General features: G+C 41.3%; 1 protein-coding gene across 4 annotated transcripts in view; it reads right to left on the bottom strand.

The window, feature by feature from the left end:
• SPECC1L (sperm antigen with calponin homology and coiled-coil domains 1 like) overlaps positions 1–15,840 on the bottom strand; it is a 68,789-nt gene extending 52,949 nt beyond the window's left edge. For 2 of the 4 annotated variants that reach the window (XR_004080391.2, XM_005147786.4), the window contains exons 1-2: positions 5,502–5,587; positions 1,652–1,841 (exon numbers count right to left, since the gene is read on the bottom strand). Coding sequence is in view for 3 of the 4 variants with exons in the window: in XM_005147786.4 (XP_005147843.3) it covers positions 1,652–1,841; positions 5,502–5,542 (231 nt within the window). In the remaining variant the exon portion in view is untranslated. Of the gene's footprint in view, positions 1–1,651; positions 1,842–2,461; positions 2,509–5,501; positions 5,588–15,752 lie in introns of those variants that run through there. The other 2 variants (XM_034068086.1, XM_031047785.2) reach the window with 2 other exon arrangements.
• Between the last annotated feature and the right edge of the window lie 2,844 nt (positions 15,841–18,684).

The following is an 18,684-nucleotide window of genomic DNA, read 5'->3' as shown; positions in this document are numbered from 1 at the left end:
TATGAAAAATTATTTTAAAAATTGTACTCCTTTTAAGATAGTAATTATAAATGTGATTTTCCAGTATCAGTAACAAAAAAAAAACAAGCAACAAACTTTGTTGTGTAACTATGGGATGCTCAAAGAAGGTAAGATGCATCATTATTGTTAAGTCGCATATTTGGCACAACAGCTTAACAAGTACAAGACATCCAACTGTGTGAGTAAGCGTGTCTGTAACATAAAGCTGAGATAAGTCTGAGTAATTAAGAGAAAATTTTTCATTGTGCCCCAAACATACAATTGTCATAAATTTTAATCCCACACCCAAACATAGCCAGAAGTGTTACTAATATAAGTAAAATTGTGAAAGCATACTGGGCCAAATTTCTTCAGTGTTACATCATTCTCCTTTATCTCACCGAGAGGTATGACATAAGAAACCTGGTAAGTAAACTACAAAGGACTTTTGTTTTCATATTCTTTGACATGTTTCTAGAAATACAAAATAAGTAGTGTCAACAAGCATCAAAAGATTCTTTAAAGTTAAGAAAACTGCAAGATATGTTGGGTGGAAGAGCAAATAGGAGGGCACTGGAAGAAAATCTACCTGAAACCTGGCTTGCAAGCTTGTCAACAAAAGTATTAACCATCCTTCCATAGAAAAAAAAAAAAAAGCAAGAAGAGAAGCGAGAAAGAGAACACACCTTTTGATTTCACTAATCCTGCACAGCTACTACAGAAAGACCTCAGCCCTTACCACCTCTTTAATTTTAGGTCTTTATTTGTCAGTTATTTAAATTGCCTATCTGGCTTCCTGGAGGTGACAGTGGTTCAGGTTCCAGTTACAGACACCAGCCCTTTTCCTTGTTCTGTTCATCTGCTCCAGGGCAGAGCTGTGCCACAGCTCTGCATACTGAGCTGCAGAAAGGCAAAAGGAGGTGAGTCCAGCCATGTTTCCAGCCCAGGAGAGGGAGGAAGCCCAGGCTCACACCATCCATCCATCCAACTCAGATGTGTTTGCTCCCAGGTGAAAACTCCACACTAGCACACCTCAGTATGTCTTATTTTTCTTGGTTGTTGAAAACCATATACTTCCAAGGTTACTGCCCTGTTTTGCTAATAAGAGAAAACCTCTACCTTTGAACTTGTTCTAGAAGCAAGAATCAACTTGTGAAAATTCAGCTCAAGTAGTATTTCACAGAAAGCAAAGGCCAAAGCAGCTAGAAGAATGCAGCTGCACTGACCTAACACAGATCACTGATACCAAAACGTTTCCTATGTTAGATATCTCATTAGCTTGTTTCACAATCAATAAATAACTCTTATCAAATCCCATAGTCACTGACACACCATTCAAGCATAACACATACACTACTAAAAACATTAATCAAAATGCAACTTCCACTGTGCTCCTTTTGCAGAACAGCCAGGTTTTGCAAAGTATATTGCTTTCCATTGCATTGCACACTGCAATATGAAAAATACAGCTTGAATGCCCCTCAAAATCCTACACCCTGCCCAGTGCTGTGTAACTACTCAAATTCCCTTCAGTTACGCACAGAGCAAACCTCTAGTCTAAGCCGCATTAAAGACACACCCTAAAATTCTACCCTTTTTAAAGCTTTATTGTAAAAAATATAAATAATCAGACCGCTCTATTGGTTCTTACCTTCAAAAGAGATGCTGATGTCCCGGTTTTAGAGAGTTTTGTTACTGCAGACACTGAGGAGCCGTTTTCTGGTTTGGCTTTGTCAGTTGTTTGAGTTTTATTTACTCCAGGCACTTTGGGCACTGAGCCAACACTCCTGCTTGCTTTCTTCATTCTGGGCTGTCTGTTTATGATGCATTTACAAACAAATCTACAAGCAGAAAGAAATTTTATATATAAAATACAAATGAAAAGCAGTGCCTTTTTTTTTATAATGCTCTATTTAAGACCAGAAGTCCAGAACAGTAAAGACCACAAATTACAGCCAAACAGAATGCATGTGACTGACCAATGGGTTTTACTTTTTAAAAGGAATTTTTATCAAGAACCAAGGACTTCCTACAGCTCCACTCCAAATTATAGTACTTTTTTTCCAGTTCTCTTTCCACAAATGGAACTGAACTGAGGATATTTTATAAGTGACCCATGTTGCTGAGTTCACTTGTTAGCTAGCAAAAGAAAGGCTTATTAGGGCAGCAATGTTCTTTATTTCTGACTGTGGGAAGGCAAATACTGTGGGAGTATTCAGGCAACAGCCTGACTACCAACAACAGTGGATCTGAGAAGAGATTACTGCCAGCTTGGTAACTGAAGTACTGAGAAACAGCAGCTGCAAAGAAAAGAGTAATTTATAAAAAATAAACATTTCAGATTACCTGAAACCATTTATTATTAAAAATAACATTATTAAACACACGGGATTTCACAGAATTTAGTACTAGTCATATGATTCCAAGGATTATCCGTAACAAGAAACTGTATGCAACCCACCACGTTCTAAGGTCCACAGTCAGGACACTGCAGTATCTTCACCTTTGCCATCAAGGTTTTTCAAAGAGCAGACAACTGCCAATACTGTCACTCTAACCACGAGCAAATAAAGGAAATCCCAGGAAACAAAGTTGACTTTACTCAAACCAGGAGCAGCTGCAACAGACCCGAACATCACAATTATCACAAGAACTGCTAATTGATTCTGGAAGACAACCTGAAAAAGGGTAGACCAGCTGACAGCCATAATTTGAAGCACAGACAGACTACACAAATTGAAATCTTCTCTCTTGTAAGAGTGAGATAGTTGTTACCTGTTTTCATCATCTCCCCTGAGTCAGAAGACTCAGGATGCAAGATTAAGAGGAGGAAACTTCCACTCCTCTTTCAGTTTTACACATTCTGGGTGGAAGTAAGTGATCAGGTATATCTGAACCAGTATCCTGAAGCTGATTAGAAACATGGAACACATCTGGTTGTTTCCAGATTTTTCACTCTTAAGAAGTGAAGCTTTTCAAAGGCACAAAAGAAGACTGGTGGTTGAGTATGAGACATGCCACACAAAAACACACTGATCAGGAGTATTAATTCTTTTCAGTTAACAAAATTAACACCATACATCAACACACATTCCTCCTTCCCTATCACCACCTCAGCTGCACACAAGTAATCAGTAAAACTCCAGTTGCCTCCTCAGACCCCCAAGTGTTGTTTACAGAAGCAACAGGAAGTTGCATTTTAAGACACTGGAAATATTTGCTTATCGTTTCCAGATTCCCTTTAGCTCTGAAAGCTGGCAAGAACATACACAGAGCAGTTTCATCATCAGAATGTCAAAAATGCACTGGTCCTGCCACATGGCTACTAGTAATCAGAATGCCTTCAGAGAAGATTAAATAACTGAGAGGTAATTGAGATGAGACACTCCTAAGAAAACCAAAACCCAAACCAGAAAAGCCCCATGAAGGTTATATGTTTGCTATACATAAGTAGTACAACTACCTACTAGATTCCAGAAGTAGATGCTAATATTTACAGGTAGCGCCAAGTTGCCACACTTACATTTCTTGCCATTTTCATGTTTATGAGTTCAACACTTGTGCTTTTGATCTTATGCAGTTGAAAACTAAAACTGAAAAGACCAAAGAGGATAGAGCTGTTTAGTAAAGCTGGCATCATTACTATTGAATATTTTGATGTTCTACAGACTACATAAAGAAGTTGCCCAGAGCATACTTGAGAAACAAACGAAGTCCCACTGCACAGCTTGTGAAGCTGACTGCATTTAAAAATTACTTCAATTTGTCTTGCAACAACTCCAGCAAATCAGAACCATAACAGAGCCAGAAAAACAGTGCTTCAATGAAGGTTAGTGTATGACTATCATACATTTGGGCAGAGCTTGACAACCTTGTCTGGCAATCTAGATAAAGCAGTAGTTCCAGCTGGCATGCAGACATCCTGCAGTGGCCACTTGCAATACACATTTATCAAGTCTACAGAGCACACTCATCAAGTCTGACACACCTTACAACATGCCAGATGCCCACTGCACACATGATCTTTGTATGCACAGTAAAAGACCCATACATTTGGGATCTACTTATTACAGCAAGTAGTACAGTAACGTAACCCACTGCATGTATAATCTCAAAGAGAAATACAGGTTAACATTAGCTTTTGCAGTACAAACCATTTATACTCCAACAAATTATCAGTGACAGAACACTGGGTGCAGTCAAATGTTTCTCATTTGTAATGGCTTTTCTAAAAACACGTTTTAGAAACACATTTTGTTCCTGAAAACATGCCACAGTATTTGCTTCAATAACATTAACTGCATTGCAAAGTGATGTAACTCACTGAAATTCAATAAAGTAACTAAGTGTAACTCATATTTCAGCTCAGCACTAGTTTAAAATACCCATAAATTTTACATTAAAACCACTATTTGTGATTTACTCAAACTCAAAGGTAGAACCACCTTTCCAGAGACTTTGAAGATACTTAGAGAACAGGGAAGTTTGGGTACTGCTGGTCCTGGTTTTGTTCCAGGCAAACTAACTCTAGTGGTTACTTTCTTACTGAAAGAAGATTGCATAATTATAGTTTTAAAACTGAGAAAAAGATACAAATGAGTCCCACTTAGCTTAAAATAAGGACAAGACATTAATTAGCATTACAGGCTCTTTAAGCAGCTGCTCACTCAGGCTCCTAAAGTGAATTTATGACCTTTCTGTGCAAATTTCTCTTCTGCCTTCTCCAGGAAAGGAGGCCGGGGTTCCAGCACTGAAGGCAAAGGCATCAATATTGTTGAACTGTAAGTGGAAAAAACCCTACTTCACCCAGTTTCTCAAGAAGCAGATATTGCAGAAAAAGATGACCTTTATGCTTCTAAAGATGAACACATTCTTTAGGGAGACACAGGATTAGGAATCAACAATAAACTTGTCTCTGTCCAACGGTAATTTTAAATAAGGAAAAAAATGCTCACTAGCCAAATAAAACTTTCCAAAGATTAATACAAAACACTAAATAAACTCATTCAAATGAGAGCTAAAATATTCCTTCACTATTGTTTTAAAAAGCAAATACTGCATATGAAGCTGTAGTCTATATTTTACCCTAGGGAGAAAGAAGGAATTACTGAAGATTTCCTTTCCCTTTACACACAATTACTCCCACCTCAAGAAACAAATTTAAAAAAAGAAAAACAAGTGAAGTAGGAGCTTAACACCGAGAAGTTGCAGTGTCATTAATAATTGTAGTTCTATGAGGTAGTCAAAAGAGAGACTTTTGCAGGTTCCTCATCTCACACTACTAAACAAAGTATTAATATATCACTCTACTAAATAAACAATTTATCAACAGGCACAACCCTAACCCTAACCCTAATACACTACTGGAAAACACCTGATTAACACCAGCACTACAGTATCAATTATAAAGTAAATCAAGATAGAAAAATGACAAAACAAAGCCCAAAATATCAGATAGAAAGACTGCATTCCTAAACTAAAATGTAACTATTTGCTCTAACCTGTATCCTTTCCCAGAGGTCTCTCTTTCCACAGCACACATAGTCCAGGAAACAAAAGAGAATCTTGTTCAGGAGCGTGCTCTCCTTGCTCTGTGGAGGCATGTGAAACCAGTCCTGCATTTTATACCAACTGCAAATACAACTCCATAAATAATAATTTAAAAGTGTTTTGCCCAATGGCATGGCTCTGCTCTTTACTGGAAACTGATATGATACATCCACCCAGCCAACATGCAATACTTTCAGGGTGACTCTTATGCACTGTTTAGAAACCTGAAAGCTGAAGCAGGGAGGGTATGATTTCTAACTGCGATTAAAATAATCTCACCCATTATCTAACAAGCCTATTTATGCCAATATTGCTGTCACAAAAGTAAGGCCCAATTAAAAGAGTAAAAAAAGTAGTTTCCTATGACTCTAAGGTGAGTGAGGGTTAAGCACCTCAGAAGTCTTAGTCTTTTGCTTTTGGCTGACAATACATGGTATCAAAAGGTATTAAGCAGTTTTATCTATTTAAAAAGTTGTGAATTATTACTAAATTATAAATAATCTTCAAATTAACTTTGAGGAGTTCCAGAAAAATAGAAACAACTGATCCCTCAAAACTGACTACACTGAGCATATTTGAAAAATCACATACCCAAGTTACAGAGGAAAACAGAAATATTCACATCTAAGAGCGATGGAATTAGTACACTTTCACCCTCTATTTGTATAGGTTCTTTAGATTTGATGTATTTAGGCTGACAACATTTGCCCAGATAATAAGGGAATGACATTTTTAGGTCACTTACACAGTCCCAAAAGGCAGAACCATGAAGAAAAGATTATGAAATACCGCCTCTTCAACCCCCTGTGAAACACAGATTCAGAATTTCCCCAAGTGGATACAAAACAAGCTACATAGGAAGAGATACAGTTTTCTACATTTTTAAGTTCCATAGCTCATGCTTCCAGCCTGCAAGCTGCACAGGCACTCTACTACGATGTCTCTTGCTCAATAGTTCCAAAAACATAATCCATTAACCACCAGATTCCACAAGCCCAAAGCAGTGAATTTATTTTATTGCTCAAGATGAAGACATCAGTTTTAGTGACCTGAAAGTTAGCTGATGCTAGAGGGTTATTTAAGATACCAAGGATAACAGGAAACTGCATGGAATCACAGAAGAGACTAACTAGACAACAAAAACAGCAAATAAACTTAAATGTAGCTAAATACAAAGCAATCTAACTCTCAGGGAAAAGTTTTGTATACTAATGTGCTCTCAACTCATCAACATTGTTCATCAAGAATTCAGTGTTTTGATTCACAGCCTCATTAAACTATCAGGTTTTACTTCAACAGTGTTTGGAATAAGGCAAAACACCCCAAACAAACTGACACCAAAGCAATTCCAGGAATTATTAAAGACAGGAACAGGGAAAAAACCATAAAATACAAGTATCTCACTCAACAATTTTTGCCCATCTACCCACAGCTTAATTGACATATGCAGCTCTGGACTCTCCACCTGAAAATAAAAGATTTCCTATAAACCTGGCAGAGTTTCAGCAAGGGGCAAAAATAAGATCAAAGGTATATAATGTATAATAGCTCCCATGAGACATCTCACAGGGAATACAACAAAAGCCTGTCAAATCTTGGAAGATACTGAGAAGGCAGATGGGGACTGGCTGTTAATCATCTCTTCACTAAAAGACCAACAAATGAAGTTAGAGCCAGGTTCAAATTAAGAAAAATGAGCCATATTTTTAATGAAGATTGAAAGAATGCTGTGGCTGCACAAAGCTTGAGTGGAAGAGGAGACTGGACATGCACAAGGTAGAGAAATTCCCTAATGGATGCTAAATAGCTGAGCACAAAGGACCCAGAAACCCCTCTGAGCCAAAAATAATTGCAGGGTGGGAAAGCAGGCAGAGCAGGAGGGAAGGCTTCAGGTTTGGGTGTTTTTTCCTGAGGCATCTGTTCACATCCCAGTACCAGGTGGGATGGATACTTGCACCAGCCAGGACCATGTCTGCTCTGCTCTTGTGCAGTGAGGAGAATATACAGATGTCGGTGATTTATGGATGCTGCAATTTTGGAACAACTGAAGCAGGTAGTTATTTACAGAGGATTACTTTCTATCTTAAAAATTCAAAAGGGTTTTTACAGTTTTCCATTACAAGTTGTGGAATTACGACAATAGAAGTTTTTAGAACCTTTTTAAGTTACGTTTTCCATTCACTCTTTTCAAGCCACATTTACTATTGCTACTTCTCTTTTAAACCGAGAGGAGGAAAGACCAGAGCTTTGGGCAAGAATTGGCTGTTAAATACCTAAATTTCTCTACTCCTTCTTTGGAGAAAACTTCAGAGCTGCAACTGCTGTGAGCAATGTGTAACTGCTGCAATACTTAACATTCCAGACAAGTGACAGGAACATTTACAGAACTCCTAAACTTATGAACTGTGCTCTAAAAGCCTTTTCATAACAAAATTAAATAATGTAGTCTTGTTTTCAAGCTCCTACTTTAAACAACTGCTATTTCAAACCACTGCTGAGGAAAGAAAAAACAACTGTACACCAACTAAATCCAACTGATTCTTCTAGCATGGGGAATCTGTTTCACATGGAAGGGGAGCACTGTCCATAGCTTGGTCTCAGGACTTAATTCCTACACTGAGTGCACCTTCAGAAGCTTCTTGTTTTTTTTTTAATTACAGTTTTGTATACCAGAACAAAAAAATCACCTTAATGGTATCCATCCTGAGCTGATTAAAAAATGTTCTAAGCAGGCTAAGTAGCCTGTAGCATGTTCACTAACTATGCTGCTCATGCTATAGATGAGAATACCATCCATATTACTATTAAGCAGGTTTTGTTTCATTGGTGTAGATAATACACATAGTGAAAAAAAACCTTATATGTGAAGGCAGTCCCTGTGTCTCATACAGTGGAAGCTGACATAAACCTCAACCAGAAGAACATGGTAAAGGAAACAGAAGAGCAAATATAATATGTACAATATTAATTATGATAAACATGAAAGGACACTAAAACCTGGTTTGGTTTGTAATTTTTCACTCCTTTTGGTAAACTTCACAGTTGTACCCAAATTTCACGCCATGCACTAATAGATGATGTAATATATTCCTCTTTCCTGGGTATTAATTACACTTCTTGGATTTCAGAGGTAGGCTCAAACAAACTTGGCAGAAATATCAGCCTTCTCTGTAAAACCCTTAGGTTAAAATTTCAACAAACCAGAACCAGCTCTTATTTTGGCACTGTAGGTTTTCTGGGGGAAAAAAAAGAACCACAATAAATTTCTCAGCTATAGGACTAGCCAGCTTTAACTAGAAAAAGCAGATAGTCTAAAAAAATGATACTTGGTCTGTTAACCACATTAACTAAAAGTGTTGTTTATCATCATTCCAAGCATGTTCTAAAGTAACTGGTATTACAAAAATCAATAACTCTCCAGTTACAAAGGTGTATTTAATGTCATATAAACTTAAGTATATACCATATTCCTTAACCAGATTCTCCTGCACACATGGAAATTTTCCTTGCACTGCCAGAGAAGTACTTTCAAAACCAGCAATGTACAATGTTAAGACCAGGGAATTTGGCAGAATACCACAAGAGGTGCACAACTAATACAACAGATTCCTGTTTCAAACTGACTAGCTCAGTAGACATTTCAGTGTGACGTACTCTGTCTTTAGCACAGCTGTTCCCAAAAGTGTTGCCTAGAGTAGGTTATCAGTGGTGATCTTATCCTTTCTGCCCACTGAAAATGTTGTCAGCTGAACTCTTGCATCAACAAATGCAGCAAAGGATTCTGCTGCTGCATGAAGCTCCCAAGGAGAAGACAAGCAGCAGTAGCTTAGCTCCCACCAGAAGAATGGACAGGCAACATGCTATTTCAGGAGCTAGACCAGAGGTTCCCAACACATGTATGTTACAGGTAAAACCTGTAAGGTGAGTACCTTCAACCAAGTCCCATGTTCATCCAAAACACTACATCAGATCTTCAGTTCATAAAAGCTCCAAAACTCTGAATCCTCCTTCCAGTATAGTTATGATGACAAATCTGTTCTTATCAGCTGTTGACTAACATATTCTCAACTAGAGCACTTTCTATTGCCTGGATTTATGGACCTGGGAGGCGAGTGCATGCTCACTATGTCCACCTCACCACTGACCTAGTCTAGCAACATTCCTGAGGGCACTGCAACAAAAAAATAGAGAACAGGAGAAGCATATAGAGATACATTCCCTGAGGACCATCCCAGCCCCTAAGTGCTTACAGCTCTGGGATTCCTAGCCCCAGAAAGACCATCCTGGTCACAGATGGCCCAAGGGAACGGCCTGGATGGGAACAGACCATCCAGAAGCCAGACTTGCTAAGGCTGGAGGAGGGAAGTGCCTGCTGGGGATTGCTTAAGCTAGTAATGAAAATTATTTAATTGCACCCTGCCACCAAAAAAGGTTGTCCCACCCCTTCCTCAGACCTCTCCCTTCTTTCAATTCTAGAGATCATAGCTTGTTTTTTGATGAGTTGGTCTTTCAGTCAGATCAGTCCTGATCTGACTCACCCTATAATTGCCAGATACTATGCAAAGGAAGCAGCGGGACCTAGAACTGGGAACAAGAAGGAAGGCTCATCCTTTCAGAGACAGTGTAGCCTCAAATTTGTTTTAATTCAGTTTCAGGCTATTGGAAACTCAGCTACAGCCCTGATTTAAATGAACCTCTTACTGCCACCTTACCACCACCAATTTCCAAGCCACCCTATTCTGTGGAGACACAGGGTATGAAAGGTGAGGCAACAGTGATAAACAGTGTCATTTTAAAGCAATCAACACAAGACAAAACAAGGCACTGAGGGGTCTGAAGACTGGCTATCTATGGCTCTGACCCACATCTTCCTTCACCTCCAAGACCTACCAGCAGTGCACTCATTACTTAGTTTAAAATCCTTTAGGCTTGGCAGACAGAGACAGAACTACATGCAAATCTTTCCTAAATAACCCGGTATCACTCAGGGAGGAGCTACCCCAGTGTGGAAGCCCAAGGACATACATTTGAGTCATATAGGAAAAAAGTCCTCAGGACAGAGCCTTGGGCAACATGGTCTAGTGTGAGGCATCTCTGCCCATGGCAGGGGGGTTGGAACTGGATGATCTCAAGGTCTTTCCCAACCCAACCCATCCTATGATTCTATGACAGGATGGGGAGGTTCCCATTTGTGGCCACTAATTTTTTTCCTCCCCTGGGAAAAAGGGTAAGATACTGTTTCTCTTTCACATTTTTATTCCATGCCTTCTGGAAAAGAGTGAATCAGTAACCAGTTTATGGAGTACCTGTTACCATGAACAGTTTGGTTGTTGGAGCAATGCATAACTCTACATAAGATGCAGCCTGTGAAAGCAGTAAAAGCCCAAGACCTACAGTACAGCCTCCCTATATAATATGACTACTCATGTGCTGCTATCGCCATGGAATGCCAAATACCGAACACCTTAGCACTTGCCACTGTAAAACACTTCTACTGTATTTCTTTGATAAGCTCCTATACCTTCAGGTTTTGTTGTGAGTTTTTGATGCTTGGCTGAAGGCCTCAGAATAGCTTTCCCATTCCCACCAGAAAAATGTAGTCTTTCTACTCAGAAAGACAATACTGAAGTCTTCAGTTATTTTTCCTTCAAATATCCTTTACTTACAACACTAATCCATAAGTTATAGCCTTAATGGAATAGATATTATTTATTCTACAGGTATATACCAGAAATATTCTCAGAAACCTGCCAAGAAAATCTTATAATGCATATTGTTATCATTTTGTATAGCAAAACTACTTCTGAATGTGAAACACAAGTATACTGAAATCTCATGTGCAAACTCGGAATGATAATCTTTGAAGTGTTTCTAATGTTTTTTCCTGTAATTTTACTTTAAATCACAGGAACGTCTATCATAGCAAACAATCAAAACCTCTGGAGAATAGCATAACAGCACCCTAAAAACCTTTTTCAAAGTCAGACTTCCAGGTTGAGAAAACCTGGAGGTCTATATTTTTGTATACAAAATAGCAACAATTGTCGGTGAAACGTTTATGGTAGCAAGTGTTAATTTTAACACCTTAATTCTTGCATAAAAGTTCTCAGTATAGCCAGACCCAGTGACACTGCCACATTTGAGGATGCATCATATTTACAAATGGTAAGTCAAGAATCATTTGACGACAACTTCCAGCAACTACTTATGAAATTCATCTTTTAAAGAGACCATGTGATATAAGTGAGTACAGATAAAAAGTGGCTGTGCGTGCTTCTGTCACTGCTAGGAAGGAAAGATCTCTTCTGCCACAGAAAGAAGTAAAAGCAAAACTAGACCTTCAAGTGAGCAGTTACTCAGATTTGTGGTAGGAATTATGTCTATAAAGAGCAGTTTTAATTATATTTTTCTTTTTCTCCAGAAAAGTCCACATTTTTCAGGGACTTGAAAGAAATATTTGCCTCTAGCTATTTATAATGTTGGTTGGTTCTTAGGGAAAAGCAAACTGAAATAGACATAACCCTTATTTGCAAAGAAAGAGAGATTTTTCACTGCACATGCTGCTACTTTGAATGCATACCCATTATCAAATCTCAGTGCCATTTAGCTCACTAAACAAAAGAAAATTTAAGTTCGGTACATCTTGGCAACACAGTTAAAATTTTTAAAAAATCCTATGATTAAACAGAGAAAGTCAAGCTCTAATGGACCATTTTTGTAACTTGCCTGTGTCAGTTAAGACTTGTCAATATGAAGACTGCCAACATTTTAGTGATGAAGAGTGAAATGTTCTGTTGAAGGAGCCTCTCCAGCACCAACCTTCACAGAGCAAGGAAATTCTGAAGCCAAAGTTTCAAGAAGGCTTCATCTGCCAAAACCACTGTGTGCTTTTAATTAAGAACATATACAGAAATGGACTAAGAAGAACATGAAGTTTTAAGGAGTGTTCAGAATGCCAGCCTTTTGGTCAAGCTTTCCACCCCACAGGAAATCATTATCCGCTGCATGTAACTGTATAGAACACGTATCCTACAATGGCCAAATGACCAAAGTCGAGGAAATGTTTTTAGCATCAGAAAAATACTGACACTTTCAGGCTGATGTCATCAAATACATCACTTGAGTACTTCCATACTACCTTTATTCCTTTTAAATACTATTTAAATACTAGATATTAGATGCCTAGTTTATTTTCCTGACTAAAACTGCATATATAGCAGTTAGGTACAGGCAATCATTCGCTTGGCTTCATTCTGGCGAACAGCCCTGGAAAATAAAATTAACTGAAGATCATGCAAAACATTTCTTTCACAGATGTCAAACCAAGTCCTTTGTAAAAGTTAGCTACTTTCTCTCTTGGAATTTTGCTTAAGTGACTTTATAACCCTTTAATATGTAACAAATGACTAGCTCTAAATTAAGATTTTTTTCTTTTGGTACTGACAACTTTCAGACTGATCCCCTTTAGAAAGTCACCTTCTACCCAACTTCACAACTGGTTCTTGTCCTACCCTTCTCTGCAATTTGGGAAGCTACTAGTTCTGCCACTTATTTGCAACAGTGTCAATTCTTCACAAAATTAAGGAATCCTAAGATATTTTACTTAAGATGAAGATCAAAAATTGTAGTGTCTTTATAGTAAAGAAAAAATCCTCCTTCCCAAAGAAAATAATGCATGTGCCTGTGAAAACTCTAATGATGAATTATTTATATGTTAAAAGATAGTATCCTATGATGATTTGCAAGCTGCATTAAACTGTTAAGTGGCTTCTGTGATCATTTCAGTTGGAAAAAGCTCAAAGGAAACAACACGTTTCTTGTGACTAGTCACTAAATGCTACGATTAAGAATATAACTCAGCTTTAACACCCATTTTCCCTTTTTCAGTATAAAGACTAAAAATATGATCAAATGGGGTGATTTTTGAAGCCAGGAAGTAAAAGCATAACATTTCTTATGCTGTTTTTCCCACTGAGCACTAGAGACGGTCACATTAATAACATTATACACTTCTAAAACTGGATCCTAGTTGGCAAGACAGGCTCCACCATCGCAAGATCAAGGCAAGAAAAAAAGAACTTCTGAAGTACGTTAGTGAAAGATCCCTTAGGAATTTCCATCACATGCCTCTACCTTCTGAGTGCATTTTCCTCTTTCATACTAACAATAAAGCAAAAACGGCACAAACTTGCTTCCCTTCACCACGTTACTTAGAAGCATATATTTATTCATATCTAAGGAGTTAACTGTACACCACCTCATCTATTTTGTACAATGAAATCTTTACAGCATAAAAATAACTATTCCAACATGCATCTAGACAGAAACTTCTAAAACTCTTTGGCCTTTCCTCAAGCCTGATGCAGAAGACTCCTTTGGTAGCATGCCTAAAAGGCAGCAGAGATCACACTGCCTTAGAACATGGAGGGAAAAGGAAAATACCACAGAGCTGGTAAGCTGTAAAACACAGTAAAAAGTGCAGTCCATGAGCACTGGAAATCCTGCACAGAGGTTTGCCCACTGTGATGTTCCACCATCATCAAATTTTAATAAAGCGGTCTTTTAAACTGCTAAAGAGAGTACACAGATCTTTATCAATGATCACACCCAAACTCATGCCAATAAACAGTTCTTTCACTTGAGCATACAATAACTGGGAAATGTGGACTGCAGTAGTAATCTAGATGGCACCATATCTGACAGAAATGCTACAATAAATCAAAGAGATTTGAGATGTTTTGCTCTCTGCAATTATGTACTGTATTCAGTAAAGAAAGAAAAACAGCCACAGGTCTTCAGACATACTGAAACATCTGAAAAACCAAGTTTCCTTCTCTGTAATTTCACATAGTCTACTAGCCTAGAATCTCATCTTCCCATCAGCTTAAAGTGGCAGTGTTACAAGATACAAGAGACTACTCCTATCTCAGTCTGTTTACAATGATCTGCTCTTTTCATTTTTGTTAGCAACTACCCAACAACGATCAGCTGGGCTGGAGAGAGCAGGAGAAACTGCACTACTGAGCTACCACAGAACTATACTGTGACTCACAGAGAGTTAAAAGCAGCCACTGGCTTTAGTTTGTCTACATTTCAGCAGCCAAAGTTCATATCACTAATTAAGCAGGAAGCAACACCAGAAGATTCATGTTTGCTTTTGGGGTGAGCACGGCTTGCACAGACTACGTCCTTCAACACAAGCTACGGCTCCTCACAACACTTTTCACCCAACGGAACCATTTACAAGCCATATTTTCTGCTAAGAGACAGCTGTGTTTTCCAGATCCCGGCAAAGACAGACACTCCACACAATCACACACAGTGAGATGCTGTTGTGGAGAGAAGCGTGCAGTTTGCTGAGCATCAGCATTGCAGTTTTTCTTTCTGAGGACACCCGAGTATGGAAGACCCTTAGAACAGGCTAATGACCCTGATTCTGGCCCAGGTCACATAAAGCTTACAAGAAGGAATACTGTGAAGTAGAGAAAGGGTGACAACAGGCACAAAACTGGGGCTTATAGATCTTTCAGCTACGAAAATACGGAAAAACGGCACTCCAGACAAACATGAGACCAAAATCTAGTCAAAGGTCCTCCTCATCACACCAAAACCTAGCTACAGGGCATTGAAGTGCAGGCAATTCACCCTTCTCCTCAGAAAGCCTCCACACGCACCACCGCCATCCCTCTCCACAGAAACAAGCCAACAGCGTGAAATAGATGATTTCACCGAGGGATGCAAACGGGAGCTTGCCCCGCTAGACGGGAATGGCGAAGCCCTCCGTTACCTCACGGCTCCCCCGGGGCGGCTCTGTCCGGCAGCGCCTCAGGGACAGCCACAAAATGGGTGACAGGGACGACGCGGCGGCTCAGCCAGCGAGGGGAGAGGAGGACGCGGCCGCGGGAAGCTGAGGTAACTGAGGCGGGAGCGGGGCGGCTGTCACCGCCGAGCTCGGCTGAAGGGTGACAGCGCGGCCGGAGGCCCCTCAGGGCACACGGAGCGCAGGGGGCGGCGGCCGTAAGGAGGAGATGGAACCCGGGAGGCTCGGGAAGGGGCTGCCCGCGGCGGTGAGGCGCTGAGGCCGGCGGGAGAGAGGCTGGCGGCAGGAGACCGGGACACGGGCCTTGCTGGGGCCTCCGCAGGTGACCCCTCGGCGGGCGGGGGTCGGGGCTGGGCTGGGCTCGCCGGCGCTCGTCGCTTACCGGGCAGCCGCCTCCTTCCCGCTTCTTCGCGGCGCGGCCCATGTGCTGGGGGACGGGACCGGGACGGGACCGGGCAGGGTCAGGCCGGGCTGGGCCGCGCCGCGAGCTCCGCCGGCGGGAGGGGGAGGGGGCGCGGAGGGGCGCGCGGGGAGCAGGGACCCCTCCGCCCGCCTCCGCCCCGCCCCTCGCGGGCGGTGCCACCGCACTGCGCATGCACCGAGCCGCGCGCAGACCAACCCCGCGCCCAAGGCGGGGGGAGCAAGGACGAGCGCGCGCGGGCACCGGTGGAGCATGCGCCGTCGCGAGCGCTCCTCCCCGTGCGCGCGGCCCCTCCCGCAGCAGGGCGGGGTTGGGCTGAGGGAGCTTGCGCCGCTCTGCAGCGCACCTGAGGGCGAGAGGGCGGCGCTGCCTGCAGGCGGCCCTGGGGGCGCGGTGGGGCCCGGCCCGGCCCGGCCCGACGACCGGTTGTGGATCCCCTGGCGCTGCCTGCGGGGATGGAGCCGGGAAACAGCCGGCGACCCGGTGCTGAGGGGCTGCGTTGCCCCTCGGCTGAGGCGGGTCCTGCTCAAGGCTCTGGTCTTGCTGTGGTAAAAAAAAGTAAAAAAATCATTTAATTTGGGAGGTTTTGTTGGCTTTTGTTGGTTTGTTTGTTTGGTTTTTTTTCCTGGAATAAACCCGTCGATTTTAAGCTGCAGAGAACCCTTGAGGAGGGAACCTGCGGGTGTGCAATAAAGCTCGAGAGTGAAGGTGCTGTGGCGGCGGCCTCCGGTCACCGTTACAGCCAGGGCCCGGCCGGGCGGCCCGGTGCGGCTCTGAGCGCTGGGCACGACCCAGAGTGCTGAGGTGGGGGCACAGGGCCTGTGGGTTTCCTAAAGCTGTGGCTGTGCCTTACGCTGCCATGTTAGATGAATTACGGGTTTTCATCTGAGCAAGAAATAAATGTTTAAGTGCTGCAAGCAATAGCTTTGCTTGCAAGAATTTCGTGCAAAGGCAGGTTTTCGGACTTCCAGCTCTGGTGGAAGACTGCACTAGGCTAGGTTTTGTAGTGCAACGTGTGACTTGCCACGTATAACAAGCAACTGCAATTAATAAACCCAAATGATAGTGTTGGTGCTTTAATGGGAAGTATAGCAGAGTCTGCATTTACAGGCTAGAAAGTGCTATGAACATAGTAACTGACACCAAGGCATTAGGCATTAGCTGGAATAATTTTGCTTTCTAGCATGAGTATGGCTTAGCACCTAAATGTGAATGCTGGCTCGACAGGGTGCCCCTCTGAGGATGGGAACCTGACTTTCTGGTGAGGCATGATAAACCATGCATTAGAATTAGGACCTGTAGACGCCTTGCATCTGCTTCTGTAAATTGGTTCTAAGCAGAGACATCCCTATTGGTAAGATACCATCAGCACAGAACTAAGCATGTAGCTCACAGGTATTAGCAATTGAAAGCTAAAAGGTAACCAATAGACTGTCATTGTAGCCCTAACCCAAGTATGCAGTAGGTTAAGATGACTACAGTTATATAACTTACCTAACTGTATGTGTGCATGCTTTAGATAAAATTATATCAAGATGAGGATGTAAAGTATAAAAATCCCTGAAATTTACTGTGCTTTGGAGATGTGTATGGAGGTTTGACCCCACATGTGCTCCCGGTGCCAGTGAAGGTCTGTGCTGTACTTACAGTGTGTACTGTGATTTCTTCAAATCAAAGAAAAGGTGTTGACTTGATATTCCTGTGAGAGTTTCCTCATCAGGGTTTCTGTTTAGCTCAGGCCATGGGTTAAAGCCTCTGTCCCAGCAATTCAACTGTTCCATTGAAAGAAATGCCTCAGCGTAAGATTGCATTGCAGCCTCTCCCCTGAGGTACTTTTGCTCCTAGAATTCATAGGCCTGCAAATTGTGAGAGCAAGTCTGATTTACAGCCCCATTGTGATCTTGGGTAAAAGTTGCTAATTGTAAATCAAAGTAAATGACATTCAGGTTTCATCAGAGTGCCCTTTAAAACTGAGGATGTTTGTCCTTGGTTCAGCCTTAGTGTCTGGGCTTAAACCATGACAATGTTACAGTGTACTTTGGTTTACCTTGAGGGGAAAATTTCCTATTTATGTGTCTGACAAAGTCAATTCAAGACACAGCGTACGTTTGACAATGAAAGGCTAATTTTATACTTAAGTAATGTTTCTGGTATTTGTTTCCGAACAGTATGAATAATGTCATTCCACTATTTTCTGATCCATGATAGATTCAACAAAATGTTGTTCTGTGTATCTACCTTTAGATTGATTTTAAAGTTATTTATCAGTAAAACCGTGGCATTTCAATGACAATCAGCAGCATTACGTTGTACTAGGGATGTGGAGATGTATGCTTTTGTTTTGTACAGTGTATTTCTCACGACAGCCCACAAAGGGGCTCTGCTTTCTCTTCTCTGGCAGGAAATAGAATGGGTTTTGTTCAGCTAGTGAATGAATGAATAAGCTGCTAGGTGGCAGTGCATATGGCTGGTTCAGGAACTTACAAGGTCCCTTAAAAAAACCCACCTAATACTGCAGCATTATATCCTGTAATGTGTGCAAGGGTTGTCTACTAGGAAAAATTTCTCATTGTTGTTATGTTCAAGATTAGACTGCCTGAGAGGATGATCCAGGAGAATCTCCATAATTGGAGGCTTCTAACAAAGAGCAGATGAATGTCTCCAGAGTCAAGCAGGTACAGCTGATCCTGCCTCAGACTGACAGCTGTATCCTGCAGGGCTTCTGGATGAGCAGCTGCCTCGGGGCAGCCTGTCTGAGCCTCGGGAAGCAGTGTGAGGGCTGCCTGGAAAATGAAAGGCAGCTGCTCCGGTGTAGCAATTTGCACAGAACATCCATGGTTATTATGCACTCATAGTATGTTCTTTCTCATCCTGCTCCAGCCTTAAGTTTCAT

This window comes from Melopsittacus undulatus, chromosome 12 (assembly GCF_012275295.1).
Source record: "Melopsittacus undulatus isolate bMelUnd1 chromosome 12, bMelUnd1.mat.Z, whole genome shotgun sequence".
In the NCBI taxonomy this organism is placed as follows: domain Eukaryota; kingdom Metazoa; phylum Chordata; class Aves; order Psittaciformes; family Psittaculidae; genus Melopsittacus; species Melopsittacus undulatus.
The sequence above is the reverse complement of the archived record's forward strand: the minus strand, read 5'-3'. Positions and strand labels throughout refer to the sequence as shown.